This window comes from Schistocerca nitens, chromosome 2 (genome assembly GCF_023898315.1).
Source record: "Schistocerca nitens isolate TAMUIC-IGC-003100 chromosome 2, iqSchNite1.1, whole genome shotgun sequence".
Classification (NCBI taxonomy): domain Eukaryota; kingdom Metazoa; phylum Arthropoda; class Insecta; order Orthoptera; family Acrididae; genus Schistocerca; species Schistocerca nitens.
Window position 1 is genome coordinate 494,244,535 of NC_064615.1, and position 18,120 is coordinate 494,262,654.

General features: G+C 40.7%; 1 protein-coding gene across 1 annotated transcript in view; it reads left to right on the forward strand.

The window, feature by feature from the left end:
* LOC126236453 (H(+)/Cl(-) exchange transporter 7) overlaps positions 1-18,120 on the forward strand; it is a 255,269-nt gene that overhangs the window by 53,899 nt on the left and 183,250 nt on the right. The window contains exon 2 of the mRNA XM_049945772.1: positions 5,855-5,983. Within this exon, the coding sequence (XP_049801729.1) occupies positions 5,855-5,983 (129 nt within the window). The remainder of the gene's footprint in view (positions 1-5,854; positions 5,984-18,120) is intronic.

Below are 18,120 nucleotides of genomic sequence, written 5' to 3' on the forward strand. Positions count from 1 at the left end.
TTTAAGTGTCTCACTTTTACCATTGCTATGTACTTTCATAATTTGATCAAATTTTTGGTGAATGTAACTAATTAATCGCCTAACCTCCGACCAGTCACTTTTCTAACAGAACTGCAGTTCTCAGATTTTTCCTCAATTTTATCTGACAACATATGTGTTACAGAAGCTTAAAAAAGTATTTGTGGTGAGTTGAACCTCCTCCATAAGTTAATGGATTAGGGAGGGGGGGGGGCGGGGCGGTGATTTTAATGTGTAACAGAGACAGGGGCTTACCCATTTCTCCTTAATAAGTGATCAGCCAGTCAGATTAATCTGTAGCACAGTTTCATCCATCTCACTTTAGCTTTAACTCATTTTATGATGGATTTAATTTATTAACATATATACAATAACAACGTGTCACTTTTAATATACATTTAAATTTGCAGTCAAACTTACATAATGCCAACATTTCTAAATAATAGTTGTTAGTCTGTTATCAGTTTGCGAGCAACCATTTTTTAATGGACGTGTTTTTGATAAAATTGTAATGGAGAAGACTTGTTTATTTGCCTCTTCTACGCATACTCTTTCAGCTTTAGCTGTGACAAAAGCCCAAGTAAGGTTACACATACATATTTTCTGTTTCTTGTAATGTTTCCACAGTATCTAACAAAATGTCGACATCATTTTAATGCATTCCAAGAAATTAATAATATGTGTAGGAGAAGTAGGTGATTTCTATTGCATACCATGTTCCTCATAATTCATCTTTGCAAGGTTGAATACCGTAATTTGATTCCACATTACTGTGAAACTATGGAAACTGCACAGACTGCTATTATTGGGATTTATCTCCATTGTTAACATTTAAAAATATTGCAGACACAACTGTTAATTATTATGGATATTAAAGAAGTCACAGAATTGAGTGAATAGGAACTGTGAAAAATTCTTGGAAAAACTATCAGTGATGACTGAAATTCACTTTACGAATTAAGATGGCATTGCGCCATGTTAACTCTTTATGATATGTCATCAATCAAGGATATACAAGTGCCATGTTGTGCATGCAGTCCACTACAGCTACAGCAAGTGTGTACATTTCTCTAGCCACATGGTGCACTAAAAATTTGGAAATTTTCAGTACTTAAAACTTGCAGTGTGCTGTTACAGCTAAAATTTTGACGTTGTTTCTTTGGGTGTTTTCTTCCTACATAAAAAACCTCAGGGCAGGTTTTGACTTATCAGATTGGGTAGTTCCCTTGTTAGGTCTGTAATTGGGTGTCTTGGAGACAAATCTATTACTTGCACTTCCAGTAACTATGACAGATTTATCAAAGATCCTTCTCGGAGCTTAAATCAGTGGCATCATCCTTGGTTTTGTATTCAGAGTGCTAGTTATTCAACAATCACAGTGTGTAATTCTTTGAAACATTTCTTTTCTGTGAGCAGTTTGTTATTGTCGCTGTTGCATTTCGAAATCTTTCCTGTCGTTTTATTTTCTCTTTCTGTTTTTACCAGTAGTCTAACTTTGTATTCACCTTCCCCTTTTTACCATGTCTGCTTGTGTCTGTATATGTGTGGATGGATATGTGTGTGTGTGCGCGAGTGTATACCCGTCCTTTTTTCCCCCTAAGGTAAGTCCTTCCGCTCCCGGGATTGGAATGACTCCTTACCCTCTCCCTTAAAACCCACATCCTTTCGTCTTTCCCTCTCCTTCCCTCTTTCCTGATGAGGCAACAGTTTGTTGCGAAAGCTTGAACTTTGTGTGTATGTTTGTGTTTGTTTCTGTGTCTGTCGACCTGCCAGCACTTTCATTTGGTAAGTCACATCATCTTTGTTTTTAGATATATATCTTATTATTATTATTGTTATTATTATTATTATTTTCGATTATTTCCATTTAAGAGAGTGTTTGAACTTGAATTCCTTTATGATGATTGTTTGTTTATGTTTTTTCTGAGCCCAAATTTTCTTCATGTGTTCACTGTGTTGTTTCTTTCGCTCTGCTGTACATTTGCATCCTGGTCTCTTCTGTGTTGTGGTGTCAAATTTATGTTTTTTGATGATGTTCCTGAATTCAGTTCTATTTTCTGCATCGTTTACTGTTATGTGTGCTTGTCTGAGGTCCTCTTCAACTTCTTTTATCCATTTTGTTTTTCCCCTGCCTGAGTTGATGACTTTAAGAATTCGCTTTGAAATTCTATTTTCATTCATCCTGTGGATATGTCCACAGAACTGCATTCTTCTTTTCCTTATTGTATCTGTAATCTTGTCTGTGTATTTATATAATTCTGATGTTGGTCTCTTCTTCCAGATTCCTTGCTCTTGTATCGGGCCAAAAATTTTCCTGAGAATTTTCCTTTCTTGTTTCTCTATTTCTTTGATTTTAGTTTGCCCACCTATTTGTGTTGTTTCAGATGCATACAGTGCCTCCGGAAGTATGACAATGTTGTAGTGCCTCAATTTTGCGTTAATGGATATGGACTTTTTGTTATAATAGTTCCACGTGAGTTTATATGCTTTCTGTAGTTTTTTTATTCTTTCCTCATTGGCCTTCAGGTTGATCCCTGATGGCTGGACGATTTCTCCCAGCTACTTAAAATGTGGTACTTGTACGATTTTTCCATGGGTTGTCACAATAGGCAATTTGTCTTGTGGCACTCTTTCTATGTACTGGGTTTTCTCGTATGAGATTTGCAGGCCAGTTCTTTGTGCAATTTCGTGTAACTTCTCTATGGCGTTAGTGGCTTCTTTTCTATTATTTGTGAGGATTGCAAGGTCATCTGCAAAAGCTAAACACTTCACATTGAATCTATTATCTTTTCTAATGCCAATTTGGATTCCTTTGACTTCTTTTTTCCATGTCCTGATGATTTTTTCAAGAATGATATTAAAGAGTAATGGTGAAAGTCCATCACCCTGTCGCACTCCAGTTCGGATTACAAATGGTTCCGAGATATCCCCCATAAATTTAACCTTGGAGACTGTGTCAGTTAATGTTTCCTGAATGATTTCTCTTGTCTTTCTGTCAATGCTGAATTCTTCCAGCGTCTTGCAGAGCACTACTCTGTCTATTGAGTCGTAGGCCTTTTTAAAATCTACAAAAGTAACCACTGTGTTTCGGGTGTTTCTCATCTGGAGAATCATTTTCAGATTCCAGATCTGCTCTATGCATGATCGTCCCTTGCGAAAACCAGCCTGGTATTCTCCTATTTGTGGGTCAGCTTGTTCTTCTAATCTATTCATGAGAACTTTTGATAGGATTTTATATGTGACCGGTACGAGTGAGATACCCCTGTAATTATTTGGTTCAGTTTTGTCCCCTTTTTTGTGGAGTGGATTGGATGGATGAGTGCGCATTTCCATTCAGATGAGATCTGTTCTGTTTCCCAAATGTTTAATATGATTTTGTGAATTTTTCCTGTTAATCTTTCATCATTTAGTTTCCATAGTTCTGCAATAATTCCATCTTCTCCTGGGGCTCTATTGTTTTTCAGTGTCTTGATGATTTCTACTATTTTGTTGATGGTTGGTGGTTTAGCGTCAGGATTTGGTGTAGACGTCTCGTAATGAATGTCCTCTGTAGGTCTTTCGCAGTTGAGAAGTTTGTTGAAATAATCTGCAAGGATTTGGCAGTTATTCTTCGTGTTAGTTTCTAGTGAACCATCCAGTTTCTTGAAGCAAAGATTGGGTGGCTGGTATCCTGCAATATGTTCTTTAAACGTCTTATAAAAATTCCTGGTGTTGTTCTTCTTAAAGTCTTGTTCTATCTCATCTAGTCGCCGTTTGTCATAATTTCTTTTTTCCCTCCGAATAGTTTTCGATGTTTGTTTTCGGATTACTAGAAATTGTTGCCATTTTTCTGATGTTTCGTGACTATTGAAGTTTTTCCAGGCATTGGCCCTTTCTTCTATTGCTTGGTCACATATTATATTCCACCACCTGTGTTTTCTCCTTCTCGGGGGTTGACCCAATTTCATTGTGGATTTGAGGACGTCCACAAGTTCTGTCCAGTTTGTGGTGTTAGTCTGACTAATTTCCTGTAAGATGTTTTCCTTGTTGAGTTTATGTATTCGGGGTCTGGTCTCAGCACTTTGTTTAGTTTTGGCTTTTTTCTATTGTGTTGTAATCTGGTCTTTATCTGTAGAAGATGTGGTCTGAGTCAAAAAATCGTCTTCTCGTTTTCACATTCAGAATTTCTGCTGTGTTACTCTTGGAGATGGCCACATGGTCTATCTGGAATTCACCCAACATTGTGTTGGGCGACTTCGAAGTATACAGTTTCTTGTTGGGTTTTTCGAATTGTGTTGACATAATTACGAGGCCAAAATTTTCGCAAAAGCTTATCAATCTTTCCGCATTCTTGTTAGTTCTCTTGTGAGCTGTATGGATTCCGGTGATTTTCCTGTATTTTTTCTCTTTACCTAATTGTGCGTTAAAGTCACCTAACAAGATTATTACATGGTGTTTGGCAATTTTGTTTGTCATCTCTTCAAGGTCATTCCAGAAGTCATCCACTTTCTGTCGGTTCTTCTTGTTATAGTTATTTGTGGGTGCGTGTGCGTTGATCAAGGTATATGCTTTGTTGGCCGATTTGACGGAGAGCGTTGATATACATTCTGAGGCAGACTGGAAGTCAATGACAGAGTCACTGATAGATTTGTGGACTGCAAATGCTGTGCCAAACTGTTTGAGTCCTTTCTCATTAGTTTTAACTGCTGGTTTTCCTTTGTAGATCCTGTAGTTGTCTGTATCAAAATGGTTTTCGTCCGTAAATTGTGTTTCCTGGATTGCAAGGATTTTGATCTAGAATTTTTGCAGCACGTCTGTAAGTTGTTTGATCTTGCCCAGTTTGAAAACAGTATTAGTATTAAGTGTACCGATGAAGTGTCTTTGTTTTGTGTGTAATAATTTGGACGTCGTCTGGTTCTCAACCTTAGGCATAACGTGATGCTCCTGGTCCCCCGGAATCCGATGACCAGGTAAAGCCAGCCTTGCGACTGGTGCCCGGGGTAATGGATTCATTCCTTGTGTTATCATAATGTTTGGTTTTCAAGTTGAAAACTAACTTGATGGTGGTCCTTCCGAGGAAAGATCACGAGGAATACCACTTGATTGTTGAGATCAAGAAGTTTGCTGCAGCCGCACCATCTAGGCGAACAGACGCTGACCCCTAACCGCTGGATACCAGGCAGACGTTAGTGGATTTCGGTTGATAGTTTTGGTTCACCCCGGGTATTTTATTTCCCCGGTACCCTCCATATCTGGAGAGCATTCTCCTATCCGCCACCTGGGGAGGCGCCCGATGGGAGACTATCAACACCACACGGGCTTATTATTATTATTATTATTATTATTATTATTTTCATAGCTATTTCCTTCCTTTAACTTTAGTGTATGTGTAGCTCATTGGGAGTTGCGTTTGTGTGTTTGAAGTATGTTGGAACCTAGTCCACAATAGAATATTGAAGATAATAATTTTTATATCAGAAGAAGTTACATTTTAGAATGATTAAAAGAGTAATAACAACCACATGTTACAAGAATAAAATTTGTAACTTATTATTTTTTGAGAAAAAGATCAGCTGTCATTTAGAGATTATTTTTGCACCATGTACTTGCCATAAGAAACACTAACACTAAAACTGCATAGAGAGCTGTAATGTGCATCCTGATAAATGTATTAAAATTTAAGAGGTACGAGACTTAATATTGTCAGTATAAAAATTTATATCTTGGCAGATGACATGTAGTGAGTGTACAGAAACTTAAATGACAGTTTTAATTTGTATGCATTTTGTGTGATACGCTGCATTAAATTTGCAGTCTATACACAGGACAAGTGTGTAACATTTTTTTTTTTTTAAAGGAGCCTCTATCGATTAATGCTGATATTTCTGAATCACGTGAAACTGAAGGACGGACATGTTGGAGGAAATGTCGTCCAACTGGGGGGCTGGAGATTGGAACATTGAAAGTGCTGTCAGCGAAATTTGAGGTGAGATACCTGATTGGTAATGCTTATTAATTTACCAAATTGAATGTATCCTCATTAAATCAAAAATATTTGTTTTACTTTCTACTATTTCAGTGCTGTAAATTTGTAAACTTTCATGGTCAGTAGGATATTAGTGTCGGGGGTGGGGGGTGGGGGGGGTGGGGGTGGGGGGAGGGGTGTTGCTGCAAAATGTCTGAGGAACGCAGACTGCTGAGGAGCAGAGATTAGATTAGATTCAGTTTTTGTTCCATAGACTCAAAAAAATGAAAGGATTTTCGTAGGTGTGGAACAATGAATAAAGTGTTCAATCCTGTGATAGTGCCGATGCTACATTACTTTCATTGCATAATGGATAATACAGTGCTACACCCAGCAGTGTTAGGTTGCTAAGGTTCCCATTAGTGGCTCAGTCTTCTGACTGATTGCACTTCAGAGCTATGGACTTCAGTGATAAAAAAAAAAAAATTTTTGCATCTTCATAGATAAAATTTTCCATTATTGTGCATCACATTGTGCTTAAGTTTGTGACTGGAACCAGCACATTGTTGAAAGTATTTTACCACCTACTGTCTTAAAAGTTTAAACATCTTCTTCATATTTCTGTTCATCAGGCAACACAGAACACCCTGATAAACATGAAAAGTGTTATTTGTAATACAAACTCTTTGATGCACAAAGTAAGTGCTGTTACATGGGAACTGATACCAGGTAAAAGGCTCCAGTTGCTACCGGTACATATGTTGTGGTCTATTCATCTGAGAGTGGCTGACAGTGTATTAATTTTAGCATAACTAACACTGTTCAAAGACTTACAATGTACCAGTTGTGTATCAACTGACAAAATCCAATGTGAAAGAAAGCCTCATATTGCTGTTGTAGATGTGCTGGAGCTGGTGCTCTTGATGTTATACCACATAAAATAATTGTAGGTACTTTAGTTGTTATTTCTCTGAGAAAAGGTTGCAGTGTATTGTTTTCATATGTCAGATCTCAGATTGGTTGAGAAAGTTGGCCCAGTAATTCATGTTGCACTAATTGCACATCACACACCTGTTTCCATGTCATGCATAGGCACTGATGACACTTCCCAGAACTCCAGTGTTGATTGTTCTGCGAGTTCATAAATGCAGTTGTGCGTGATCGAGAAGAGCATTTCAGATCAAACTCTACATCTTGCACAGACTACAGAGCTGGGAAATTACTGATGTTGAGCAACAGTATCTGAATTAGATGATACACTAATGTTACTTTAAAGGTTTCAGTTGGAGTTTGTGTATAGCTCTGTCAACAAGTGTGACTGACACAATAGTTGCTAAATTTAGCAAGTACAAGCATTTTCCTGTAGGGAAACTGTTATAAATTAAAGTAAGAGAGCCACCACAAGTCCCATGTAACTTTCTCTTTATTTTACAGGTTTCATTTGACCAACACAAACATCTTCAGAAATTTCATACAGCTGAGGGCCACATGTTACAAATTTCAGGCTGTGAGTAGCGTCACAGCCATAAATGTATGAGAGCAATGCTATATACAGCCCCATATTTTTAATGTGTGGCCTCAGCTATGTAATATCTGAATGTGCTCGCATTGGTCAAGTGAAACATGTGAAATAAAGAAAAAGTTACATGCAACTTGTGGCGGCTCTAAAATTTAAATTTAAAATTCTTTTATTTCCGTCTGATCACAAAACTGTTAGGTCCCTAGTCTACCAGTTTTGGTCAGCGAAGGCCTTCTTCAGATGACAGTAAAACATGATAGAAACCAAATACAACTAGTGGACCTCTAAATCTTAAAACAATAAAATAGGCCATAGTGAAAAACGTTACTGACATGCATGTGGAAAACAACTGCTTAGAGACATACCTCTTTTAAAACATGTCATAATATAATGAAGCCATAGTGGTATCATTAAAAGATACACACAAATCGGCATAGCATTGTCACACACTTAAAATATTGTGTATACTAGGCCACAGTGTTGGCGGAGTCATCTTGTCAACAGTGCTATTGTTCATAACAAAATGCTCTACAATAACCACTATATGTTTGTGCCATAGGGTCACTAAATGTCGCTATTTTAAGCCTACAAATACTCCTCAATTATATAATTGGGCAAATGTATAAGGGGCATTCAAATGAAACCTGGTCGCTAGTGTAAAGTAATGGTGACGATTTTATTAACTGAAAAATGTAGTTATGCACAATTAACATACTCGAAAATAGTTGTCGAAACTGTTGGCACATTTACCCCATTGCGACACTAGCTGGTCGATTCCATCCTTGAAGAAGCTAGTAGGTTGCTGTCAGATCCAGACCTGAACCCAGTCACAGACTTCGTCGTCCATTGTGAATCGATGTCTGTTAATAGCTTCTTTTAGAGGTCCAAACACGTGAAAGTCACATGGTGAAAGGTCGGGACTGTATGGTGGATGTTCCAGCATTTCCCATCGAAACTGCTGCTATGTCGTGTTCACTGCATTGGCTGTCTGTGGGTGGGCATTATCATGCAGGAGGATACTGCCATTGAGCAACATGCCCCAGCGTGATGGCTCGTCTAAGGTTCTGTAAAGCAGCTTGATAACGCTGGGCGTTGATGGTGGTTCCCCATTCCAGGAACTCGACAAGCAGAGGGTCCTTGTGATAAAAAAAGGACATCATGACCTTACCAGAACTGGTGTGCATGGCCTTTGATTTCTTTAGAGGTGGTGAAGTTGCATGTTTCCAGTGATTGTTCTGATGCTTGCTTTCCAGTTCAAAATGGTGGCACTGTTTTGTCACCTCTGACAGTACGCAACAAAAAGTCATATTCCTCCTCATGATAACACTGCAGATGACTAAAAGACAGCACCGTTTAAGTATTGTGTTGTTTGGCGGTCAGTTGGTGGGGAACCCACTGCGCACAGATTTTTTGAAAGTTAAAGTGTTGTTGATGCATTATGGTGTGGGTGGTGCCCTCGCTAATACCCAGTAACCGACGGATCTCATCTATGGTGATTCTGCGGTTGTCCAAGACTAAAACATTCACTTCTGCAAACCATTTCCGGTGTGAAGACATGTTGAGCCTGTCCAGGACGAGCATCATATTCCAGTGACTCACACCCCTCAAGGAATAATTTGTGCCATTACACAACACTTGATCGACTCAGACTGTACTCCCTTCAACTCTCTCCGCTGTCAAAAATAGAATCACTTCTTGTTATTCCTGCTTACTCGTCTGCATGTTTGGTAGTGGCAATAACTTGTGAGACCACGTTCTCTTTGGCATGAAACCGCACTGGCGCTGCGCAACATCAAACTGTGTGCACGTGTCAGTCTCTCTACCAATAGCTGTCGCCACCATACCCGCAGTTATGTGGTGCCACCTTATGTGTAAGGCAAAGCTACACACACTGACCAGGTTTTATTTGAATGAACCTCATAATAAAAGAAGAATACAGTAGTTGTAGTGTGTGTTGGTCTTACCAAGTGTTTGTCATTACAGTGATAAAATGCAATAAATAAATGACTCAAGAATGGATTTAGATTGTTAAAAGGCAATAGTGATAAGACAGATACATAATTCTGAGCTTCTCTTGAGGAGATTTAGATAAAAATATGACAACAAACGTAAGGACAAATTTGCAGAACTAACAGAACAATATAAAAATGGAAAAAAATAAGTAGAGGAAAAAGCCAAATGAATGAAATGACTCTGTAGCAAGCAGTCAGTGCCCTTTGTTGGAGTTACTGCCAGAATACCGCATAGGCAAGAAATTGTCAGAGGTACTTAACGGTAGAGGTTTCTTAGTATCGTGATCAGCTACCCAAGCCATCTTCTCTATTGTTTTAAAATCTGCTACCACTTTTTTTCCTTTTGGTTAATGTTTTCACTTTTGGCTTGGTACTTTCGTTTTGCACTTGTTTGGTTCCATATACAGTTTTATGCATTGTGTTCTTTCTCTGGATTTCGGGCGATGAGATTCTTTTGGTGTATGGTTTTAATCGTAGAGCTGTGAGACTAAGGCCAAAGGGACTGATAACCTTGCAATTTAGTCCTTTCAATCTCCAAACCAACCAACTGCTACAGGACGTCTCGTACATTGCGACATGCTGTTGCAGGAAAAGAATGATAAAACACTGTACCAGTCAATTAATAAGAATACCTAGTTAATGAAATGTGTTATAAAACTGAGAGGGGCCAGTCAACACGAGAGTAATATGCCTAACGTACATTAGGAGATGTTTTAAAACTGGTACATCTTGTCATGTTTCAAGCATGTTTTCCGCATGTATGTCAGTAGTAATTTTTATTGAGGCCTATTTTATTGTTTTAAGGAGGAGACAATCCACCAGTTGCATTTAGTATCTTCTCGTATTTTACTGGAGATCTGAAGATGGTCATAGCTGAGCGAAATTGGTGTCTAAGGGCCTAACAATCTAGTGACAATACACAAAAATTAAGAGAAATTTATTCTACACTCTCTGGCTCACTAGTCTATTCATGACCATGTCACTTTGTATGAATATTAATTTAATTCAGCTAAATGATGCAAGGATGATCAGTTGTAGCTTTCCAAGGCTACTTCTAATCCATTTAGTTAATTCTGAGACCAATATACCACCTGCCAGTGTCTAGGGAATGGATTGGGGTGTATGTGATGATTAAAGCTTACCATCCTACTATTGATTCCTACACAAGTCTGGACCAATGTTTGTGTCATGTGTGAAAGGCCTTGTATTTCCAACACAATTCGTCTTGCATAGCCACTAGTGATACTTACTACTTTCTATTGGTGCCTCATATTGGCCAAGTAATGTGGCGGTTGCTGCACATAGCAGACATCTCTGCTATCATTACTAAGTGGTCTTTTCAGATACAAAGACGCACCACGTCATTTGCAGCAAATGATGAAAGCTATTCTGTTTCCTTTCCAGACATTATTTGACTGTCGTTTGTTGGTGAATAGAGGTGCTTGTGTATAGCTAATTCATCATGAGGAACATATTGATACTTTGGACAATGATTGATAACTGTTTCGCAGTGATAATATCTGAAGATTTCTTAGAAGTTTCAGGAAGAAACTACAAAACAAATCTCTTTGGATGTCAATAAACTATTGGCATCTGGAAGAATCTGTAATATCTGTCACTATTAAAGACAATGATGGAAAGTGTAATGGATTTTCTTGGATTATTAGTAGGGAATGAAACTGGAAAACAGTTTCTGAAAATTACACTGAAAATATCAAGCAGTTTCAGGTGTGTTGATATCTGTTATAGGAAACAAAATGCGTAACTAATATTAATTAAAATCACTACACTTTAACTGGTGACTCTGTACGTGTACGGCACACACATTGCACAGAATTTCTCCCTCTGTCCTCCTCCTCCTCCTCCTCCTTCTCCTCCTCCTCCTCCTCCTACCTCTTCCTTCTCCCCCTCCCTCTCTTCTTTTACCTCCTCTTCTTCCACTTCCTCCTCAAGCCTCTTCAGCTTCCTCCTCCGCCCTGTCTTCGTCTTCAGCTTCCTCCTCCGCCCTGTCTTCGTCGTCGTCCTCCTCCTCCTCCTCCTCCTCCTCCTCCTCCTCCTCCTCCTCCTGTGCCCCGTCGTCGTCCTCCCCCTCTTCCTTCTGCCCCTCCTCTCTCTCCTCTCTCTCTCTCTCTCTCTCTCTCTCTCTCTCTCTCTCTCTCTCTCTCTCTCTCTCCCCCCCCCCCATCCCATCCCTCTCCCTGCCTCACCCCCTCCCTCTCCCCTCCTGAATTGAAGCATTTGAGGTGTGAGTGGTTCTGAGTGTTGATGGGGTGCTTCTATTTTGGATGTGGGAACTGCCCTGTACCAGAGGGTGAGAGCAAGGGATTGCTGGGGGTATATGTTTCTGGAAAAGGACAGGATATCTGAGGTGGTTATGAGAGAGCAAAACCTGGGAGAAATTGTTGGTGTAGGCATCTGGAGATTCGGCGATTAAACAAATAAACTTACCTCGAATGTTCAGGCTGTAAATGGAGGAGTGTTTTATGTGGAAGTGGAGACAGCTATCTGGTGTGGAGGTATTATCTATTATTTGGTTTTATGTGGACTAAATTTTGAATGTGAGCATCAATGATTTGGATGTCCTGTAGTGGTTCATAAAAAAAAAAGAAAAATAAGAGAGAAGAAAAGAAAAAGGTTGAAAATGTGGGAAGAAATCGTGAATAAAAAGGGGATTTTAAAATCGTAAATGACCGTGAAAAAAGGGAAAGAATGAAAAGCAAATCGGACTTCGTATTACAGAAAAGCTATTGTTGGGGTGGTCCTTGTGGCGTTTTTGAGAAAAAGTTAAACCAATTTCCACTACAAAAGGTATTGAAAAAGAACAGAGAATAACAAAATGTAACTGACAGGGGGAAATGACGTAGATAAGAGTTCATCCTTTACCAGGTTAACTTGTCTTCTTTCGTGCGGCGTCCAGGTCTTCAAAAATCTCCTTCAATTCTGCGTGAAAAGTCTGCTCCGAAATCTTGAAATCGTCCAGGAATCACTAATTTATACCAATTAAAATCATCTTGATACTGTATGCAATTTAATTTACTTTGCTACTTCCATCCTCCGAATTCCTTAACAACTTTCACAATATGTCTACACATTAAAATCAGATAAAGACTAGCTAATAAGTATTTTGTTTTTACGTCTTCCAGATCACGTCTGCCTTAAGCTTCGGCTATCAAGAGACAATTGAAAACGGATAGAAAACAAAAAAGGTTACAATTTTGGTATTTTCTCTGCCGTCGAGCGCTCATACCGCTGCGACGGGATATTTTTTATCCGAGGGAACGAGCGTAGCGCGGCGAAATTCAAAGTCCCGCTACAGTCCGTATCAAGGAAGGTGTCTTCAGATTTGGAAAAGGACCAGGTCTTCTAGAGTGCGGAAGAGAGTTTAGTTATTTTAAGTAGGGGACAATTTCTTTTTCATTATAAATCCCAACCATGAAAAGTCATTAATAAATCTGTACCAGTGCAGGGAGCCAGGTTGTGCATTGATGAACGCCTCTTCCATGTGACTGGTGAAAAGGTTAGTGTAGGTTGGGGCCATCTTGATTTCCAAATCAGTCCCCTGATTTTTTGGAGGTCTGGTGTTCAAAAATAAACAGCTCTGCCTCTATTAGGGAACAGAAGCCAATGTTTTAGAGCTTCCATGAGACAATAATGTGCGTGATGGAGGTAGTTCTCTGTTAAATACTTTGTGTTACTTAAAATGAGGTTGATGTTTGTATTGATATGTCCAATAACTATCTCATCACTCATTTTTGGAACAATACCGATCAGTACAACACAACAGTACACAACACAGCGATAGCACAGCTCAATGACAGTGCAAATAGTATCTGTACAGTTGACGTAGAACATCTCCAGACCACTAGGGCGTGTCGTCTCCTGACTGCTGCCATGTGCTACCAATCAGAACTAGACAGTCAACATGCCAAGTTATAATTCTCACTTAGTAACATGTTTGTGAAAACTGAAAAATGAGTGCAGCTAAACACAGGAAAACATACTGGTTCCATGGTGAGTGGGAAGAACAGTTTTGTGTTTAATGCTTAAAGATAGGTGTATATTTTTGATGTGTAATGCTACTTTAGCCATATCTGAAAAGGGAAATATTGAATACTGTTTTAGAACAGTTACGAAGACTTTGAATTGGAAGAAACTGTTGGTAGTGAGTTGAGGAGGAAGAAACTTTCTAATCTTAAAAGTAAATTACTATTACAACAGTCTTTTATATCATCTTTCCCTCTCCTTCCCTCTTTCCTGACGAAGCGACCATTGGTTGCGAAAGCTAGAATTTTGTGTGTATGAATGGGTTTGTTTGTGTTTCTATCGACCTGCCAGTGCTTTCGTATGGTAAGTCACATCATCTTTGTTTTTAAATATATTTTTCCCGCGTGGAATGTTTCCCTAAACATGGAAAATAAGGACTCACTAGCTGCCAGAAAGCACTCCTTTATAACAGTGCTATCATCAAATGGTTTTGCACGTCATCAGTATTTCTGGTACATGAAACGATGCTATGTTTGATGAAAGACTATTTACAGGCTCTCTCTCTCTCTCTCTCTCTCTCTCTCTCTCTCTCTCTCTCATATATATATATATATATATATATATATATATATATATATGGAAACATTCCATGTGGGAAAAATATATCTAAAAACAAAGATGATGTGACTTACCGAACGAAAGCGCTGGCAGGTCGATAGACACACACACACACACACAAAATTCAAGCTTTCGCAACAAACTGTTGCCTCATCAGGAAAGAGGGGAAGGAGAGGGAAAGACGGAAGGATGTGGGTTTTAAGGGAGAGGGTAAGGAGTCATTCCAATCCCGGGAGCGGAAAGACTTACCTTAGGGGGAAAAAAGGACAGGTATACACTCGCGCACACACACACATCCATCCACATATATACAGACACAAGCAGACATGTCTGCTTGTGTCTGTGGATATGTATATGTGTGGATGGATATGTGTGTGTGTGTGTGTGTGTGTGTGTGTGTATACCTGTCCTTTTTTCCCCCTAAGGTAAGTCTTTCCGCTCCCGGGATTGGAATGACTCCTTACCCTCTCCCTTAAAACCCACATCCTTCCGTCTTTCCCTCTCCTTCCCCTCTTTCCTGATGAGGCAACAGTTTGTTGCGAAAGCTTGAATTTTGTGTGTGTGTTTGTGTGTCTGTCGACCTGCCAGGACTTTCATTTGGTAAGTCACATCATCTTTATATATATATATATATATATATATATATATATATATATATATATATATATATATATACAAAAGATGATGTAACTTACCGAACGAAAGCGCTGGCAGGTCGATAGACACACAAACACACACACAAAATTCAAGCTTTCGCAACAAACTGTTGCCTCATCAGGAAAGAGGGGAAGGAGAGGGAAAGACGGAAGGATGTGGGTTTTAAGGGAGAGGGTAAGGAGTCATTCCAATCCCGGGAGCGGAAAGACTTACCTTAGGGGGGAAAAAAGGACTGGTATACACACACACACACACACACACACACACACACACACACACACACACACACACACACACATATACAGACACAAGCAGACACATTTAAAGACAGAGTTTGGGCAGAGATGTCAGTCGAGGCAGAAGTGCAGAGGCAAAGATGTTGTTGAATGATGGGTGAGGTGTGAGTGGCGGCAACTTGAAATTAGCGGATATTGAGGCCTGGTGGATAACGGGAAGAGAGGATATATTGAAGAGCAAGTTCCCATCTCCGGAGTTCTGACAGGTTGGTGTTAGTGGGAAGTATCCAGATAACCCGGACGGTGTAACACTGTGCCAAGATGTGCTGGCCGTGCACCAAGGCATGTTTAGCCACAGGGTGATCCTCATTACCAACAAACACTGTCTGCCTGTGTCCATTCATGCGAATGGACAGTTTGTTGCTGGTCATTCCCACATAGAATGCGTCACAGTGTAGGCAGGTCAGTTGGTAGATCACGTGGGTGCTTTCACACGTGGCTCTGCCTTTGATCATGTACACCTTCCGGGTTACAGGACTGGAGTAGGTGGTGGTGGGAGGGTGCATGGGACAGGTTTTACACCGGGGGCGGTTACAAGGGTAGGAGCCAGAGGGTAGGGAAGGTGGTTTGGTGATTTCATAGGGATGAACTAAGAGGTTACGAAGGTTAGGTGGACGGCGGAAAGACACTCTTGGTGGAGTGGGGAGGATTTCATGAAGGATGGATCTCATTTCAGGGCAGGATTTGAGGAAGTCGTATCCCTGCTGGAGGGCCACATTCAGAATCTGATCCAGTCCCGGAAAGTATCCTGTCACAAGTGGGGCACTTTTGTGGTTCTTCTGTGGGAGGTTCTGGGTTTGAGAGGATGAGGAAGTGGCTCTGGTTATTTGTTTCTCTACCAGGTCGGGAGGGTAGTTGCGGGATGCGAAAGCTGTTGTCAGGTTGTTGGTGTAATGCTTCAGGGATTCCGGACTGGAGCAGATTCGTTTGCCACGAAGACCTAGGCTGTAGGGAAGGGACCGTTTGATGTGGAATGGGTGGCAGCTGTCGTAATGGAGGTACTGTTGCTTGTTGGTGGGTTTGATGTGGACGGACGTGTGAAGCTGGCCATTGGACAGGTGGAGGTCAACATCAAGGAAAGTGGCATGGGATTTGGAGTAGGACCAGGTGAATCTGATGGAACCAAAGGAGTTGAGGTTGGAGAGGAAATTCTGGAGTTCTTCTTCACTGTGAGTCCAGATCATGAAGATGTCATCAATAAATCTGTACCAAACTTTGGGTTGGCAGGCCTGGGTAACCAAGAAGGCTTCCTCTAAGCGACCCATGAATAGGTTGGCGTACGAAGGGGCCATCCTGGTACCCATGGCTGTTCCCTTTAATTGTTGGTATGTCTGGCCTTCAAAACTGAAGAAGTTGTGGGTCAGGATGAAGCTGGCTAAGGTAATGAGGAAGGAGGTTTTAGGTAGGGTGGCAGGTGATCGGCGTGAAAGGAAGTGCTCCATCGCAGCGAGGCCCTGGACGTGTGGGATATTTGTGTATAAGGAAGTGGCATCAATGGTTACAAGGATGGTTTCTGGGGGTAACGGATTGGGTAAGGATTCCAGGCGTTCGAGAAAGTGGTTGGTGTCTTAGATGAAGGATGGGAGACTGCACGTAATGGGTTGAAGGTGTTGATCTACGTAGGCAGAGATACGTTCTGTGGGGGCTTGGTAACCAGCTACAATGGGGCGGCCGGGATGATTGGGTTTGAGAATTTTAGGAAGAAGGTAGAAGGTAGGGGTGCGGAGTGTCGGTGGGGTCAGGAGGTTGATGGAGTCAGGTGAAAGGTTTTGTAGGGGGCCTAAGGTTCTGAGGATTCCTTGAAGCTCCGCCTGGACATCAGGAATGGGATTACCTTGGCAAACTTTGTATGTGGTGTTGTCTGAAAGCTGACGCAGTCCCTCAGCCACATACTCCCGACGATCAAGTACCACGGTCGTGGAACCCTTGTCCGCCGGAAGAATGACGATGGACCGGTCAGCCTTCAGATCACGGATAGCCTGGGCTTCAGCAGTGGTGATGTTGGGAGTAGGATTAAGGTTTTTTAAGAAGGATTGAGAGGCAAGGCTGGAAGTCAGAAATTCCTGGAAGGTTTGGAGAGGGTGATTTTGAGGAAGAGGAGGTGGGTCCCGCTGTGACGGAGGACGGAACTGTTCCAGGCAGGGTTCAATTTGGATAGTGTCTTGGGGAGTTGGATCATTAGGGGTAGGATTAGGATCATTTTTCTTCGTGGCAAAGTGATACTTCCAGCAGAGAGTCCGAGTGTAGGACAGTAAATCTTTGACGAGGGCTGTTTGGTTGAATCTGGGAGTGGGGCTGAAGGTGAGGCCTTTGGATAGGACAGAGGTTTCGGATTGGGAGAGAGGTTTGGAGGAAAGGTTAACTATTGAATTAGGGTGTTGTGGTGCCAGATTGTGTTGATTGGAATTTTGAGGTTTTGGAGGGAGTGGAGCTGGAAGTGGGAGACTGAGTAGATGGGAGAGACTGGGTTTGTGTGCAATGAGAGGTGGTTGAGGTTTGCTGGAAAGGTTGTGAAGGGTGAGTGAGTTGCCTTTCCGGAGGTGGTTCTCATTGCAGTTAGATGAGTCAGTAGATGTAGCAGATTCACCTCAAGTTATGATTTTTGAGAGATTGATATTTTCTGATTTCACTGTAAAAGATGACTTACTTAGAATTTTGACCTAGAAAGACACTAGATGAGGAGAAGATTTTTACAATCCCCCATTTCTGAATATGATTTGCCAATTCAGGAACTTGTGTCTATTACTACTGCTGGAGCACATTGCATGGTAGGTGAACACAAAGGGTTTATTATCTTGTGTGCGAGTGACAAATCTCTTTCCGCCTTCCTTTAAGTATCATTTTATTTATCATGAACAAATGCTTTGTGGCTGTAAAAAATGTTACTGGTTTGGAAATGTTTAATGCAAGAGATGTAATATCTTACCGTACTATACATGTCTCTGAAGTGTATAATAGAGATTTGGGACTGTCACACTTTCATGCGAATGGACAGTTTGTTGCTGGTCATTCCCACATAGAATGCGTCACAGTGTAGGCAGGTCAGTTGGTAGATCACGTGGGTGCTTTCAC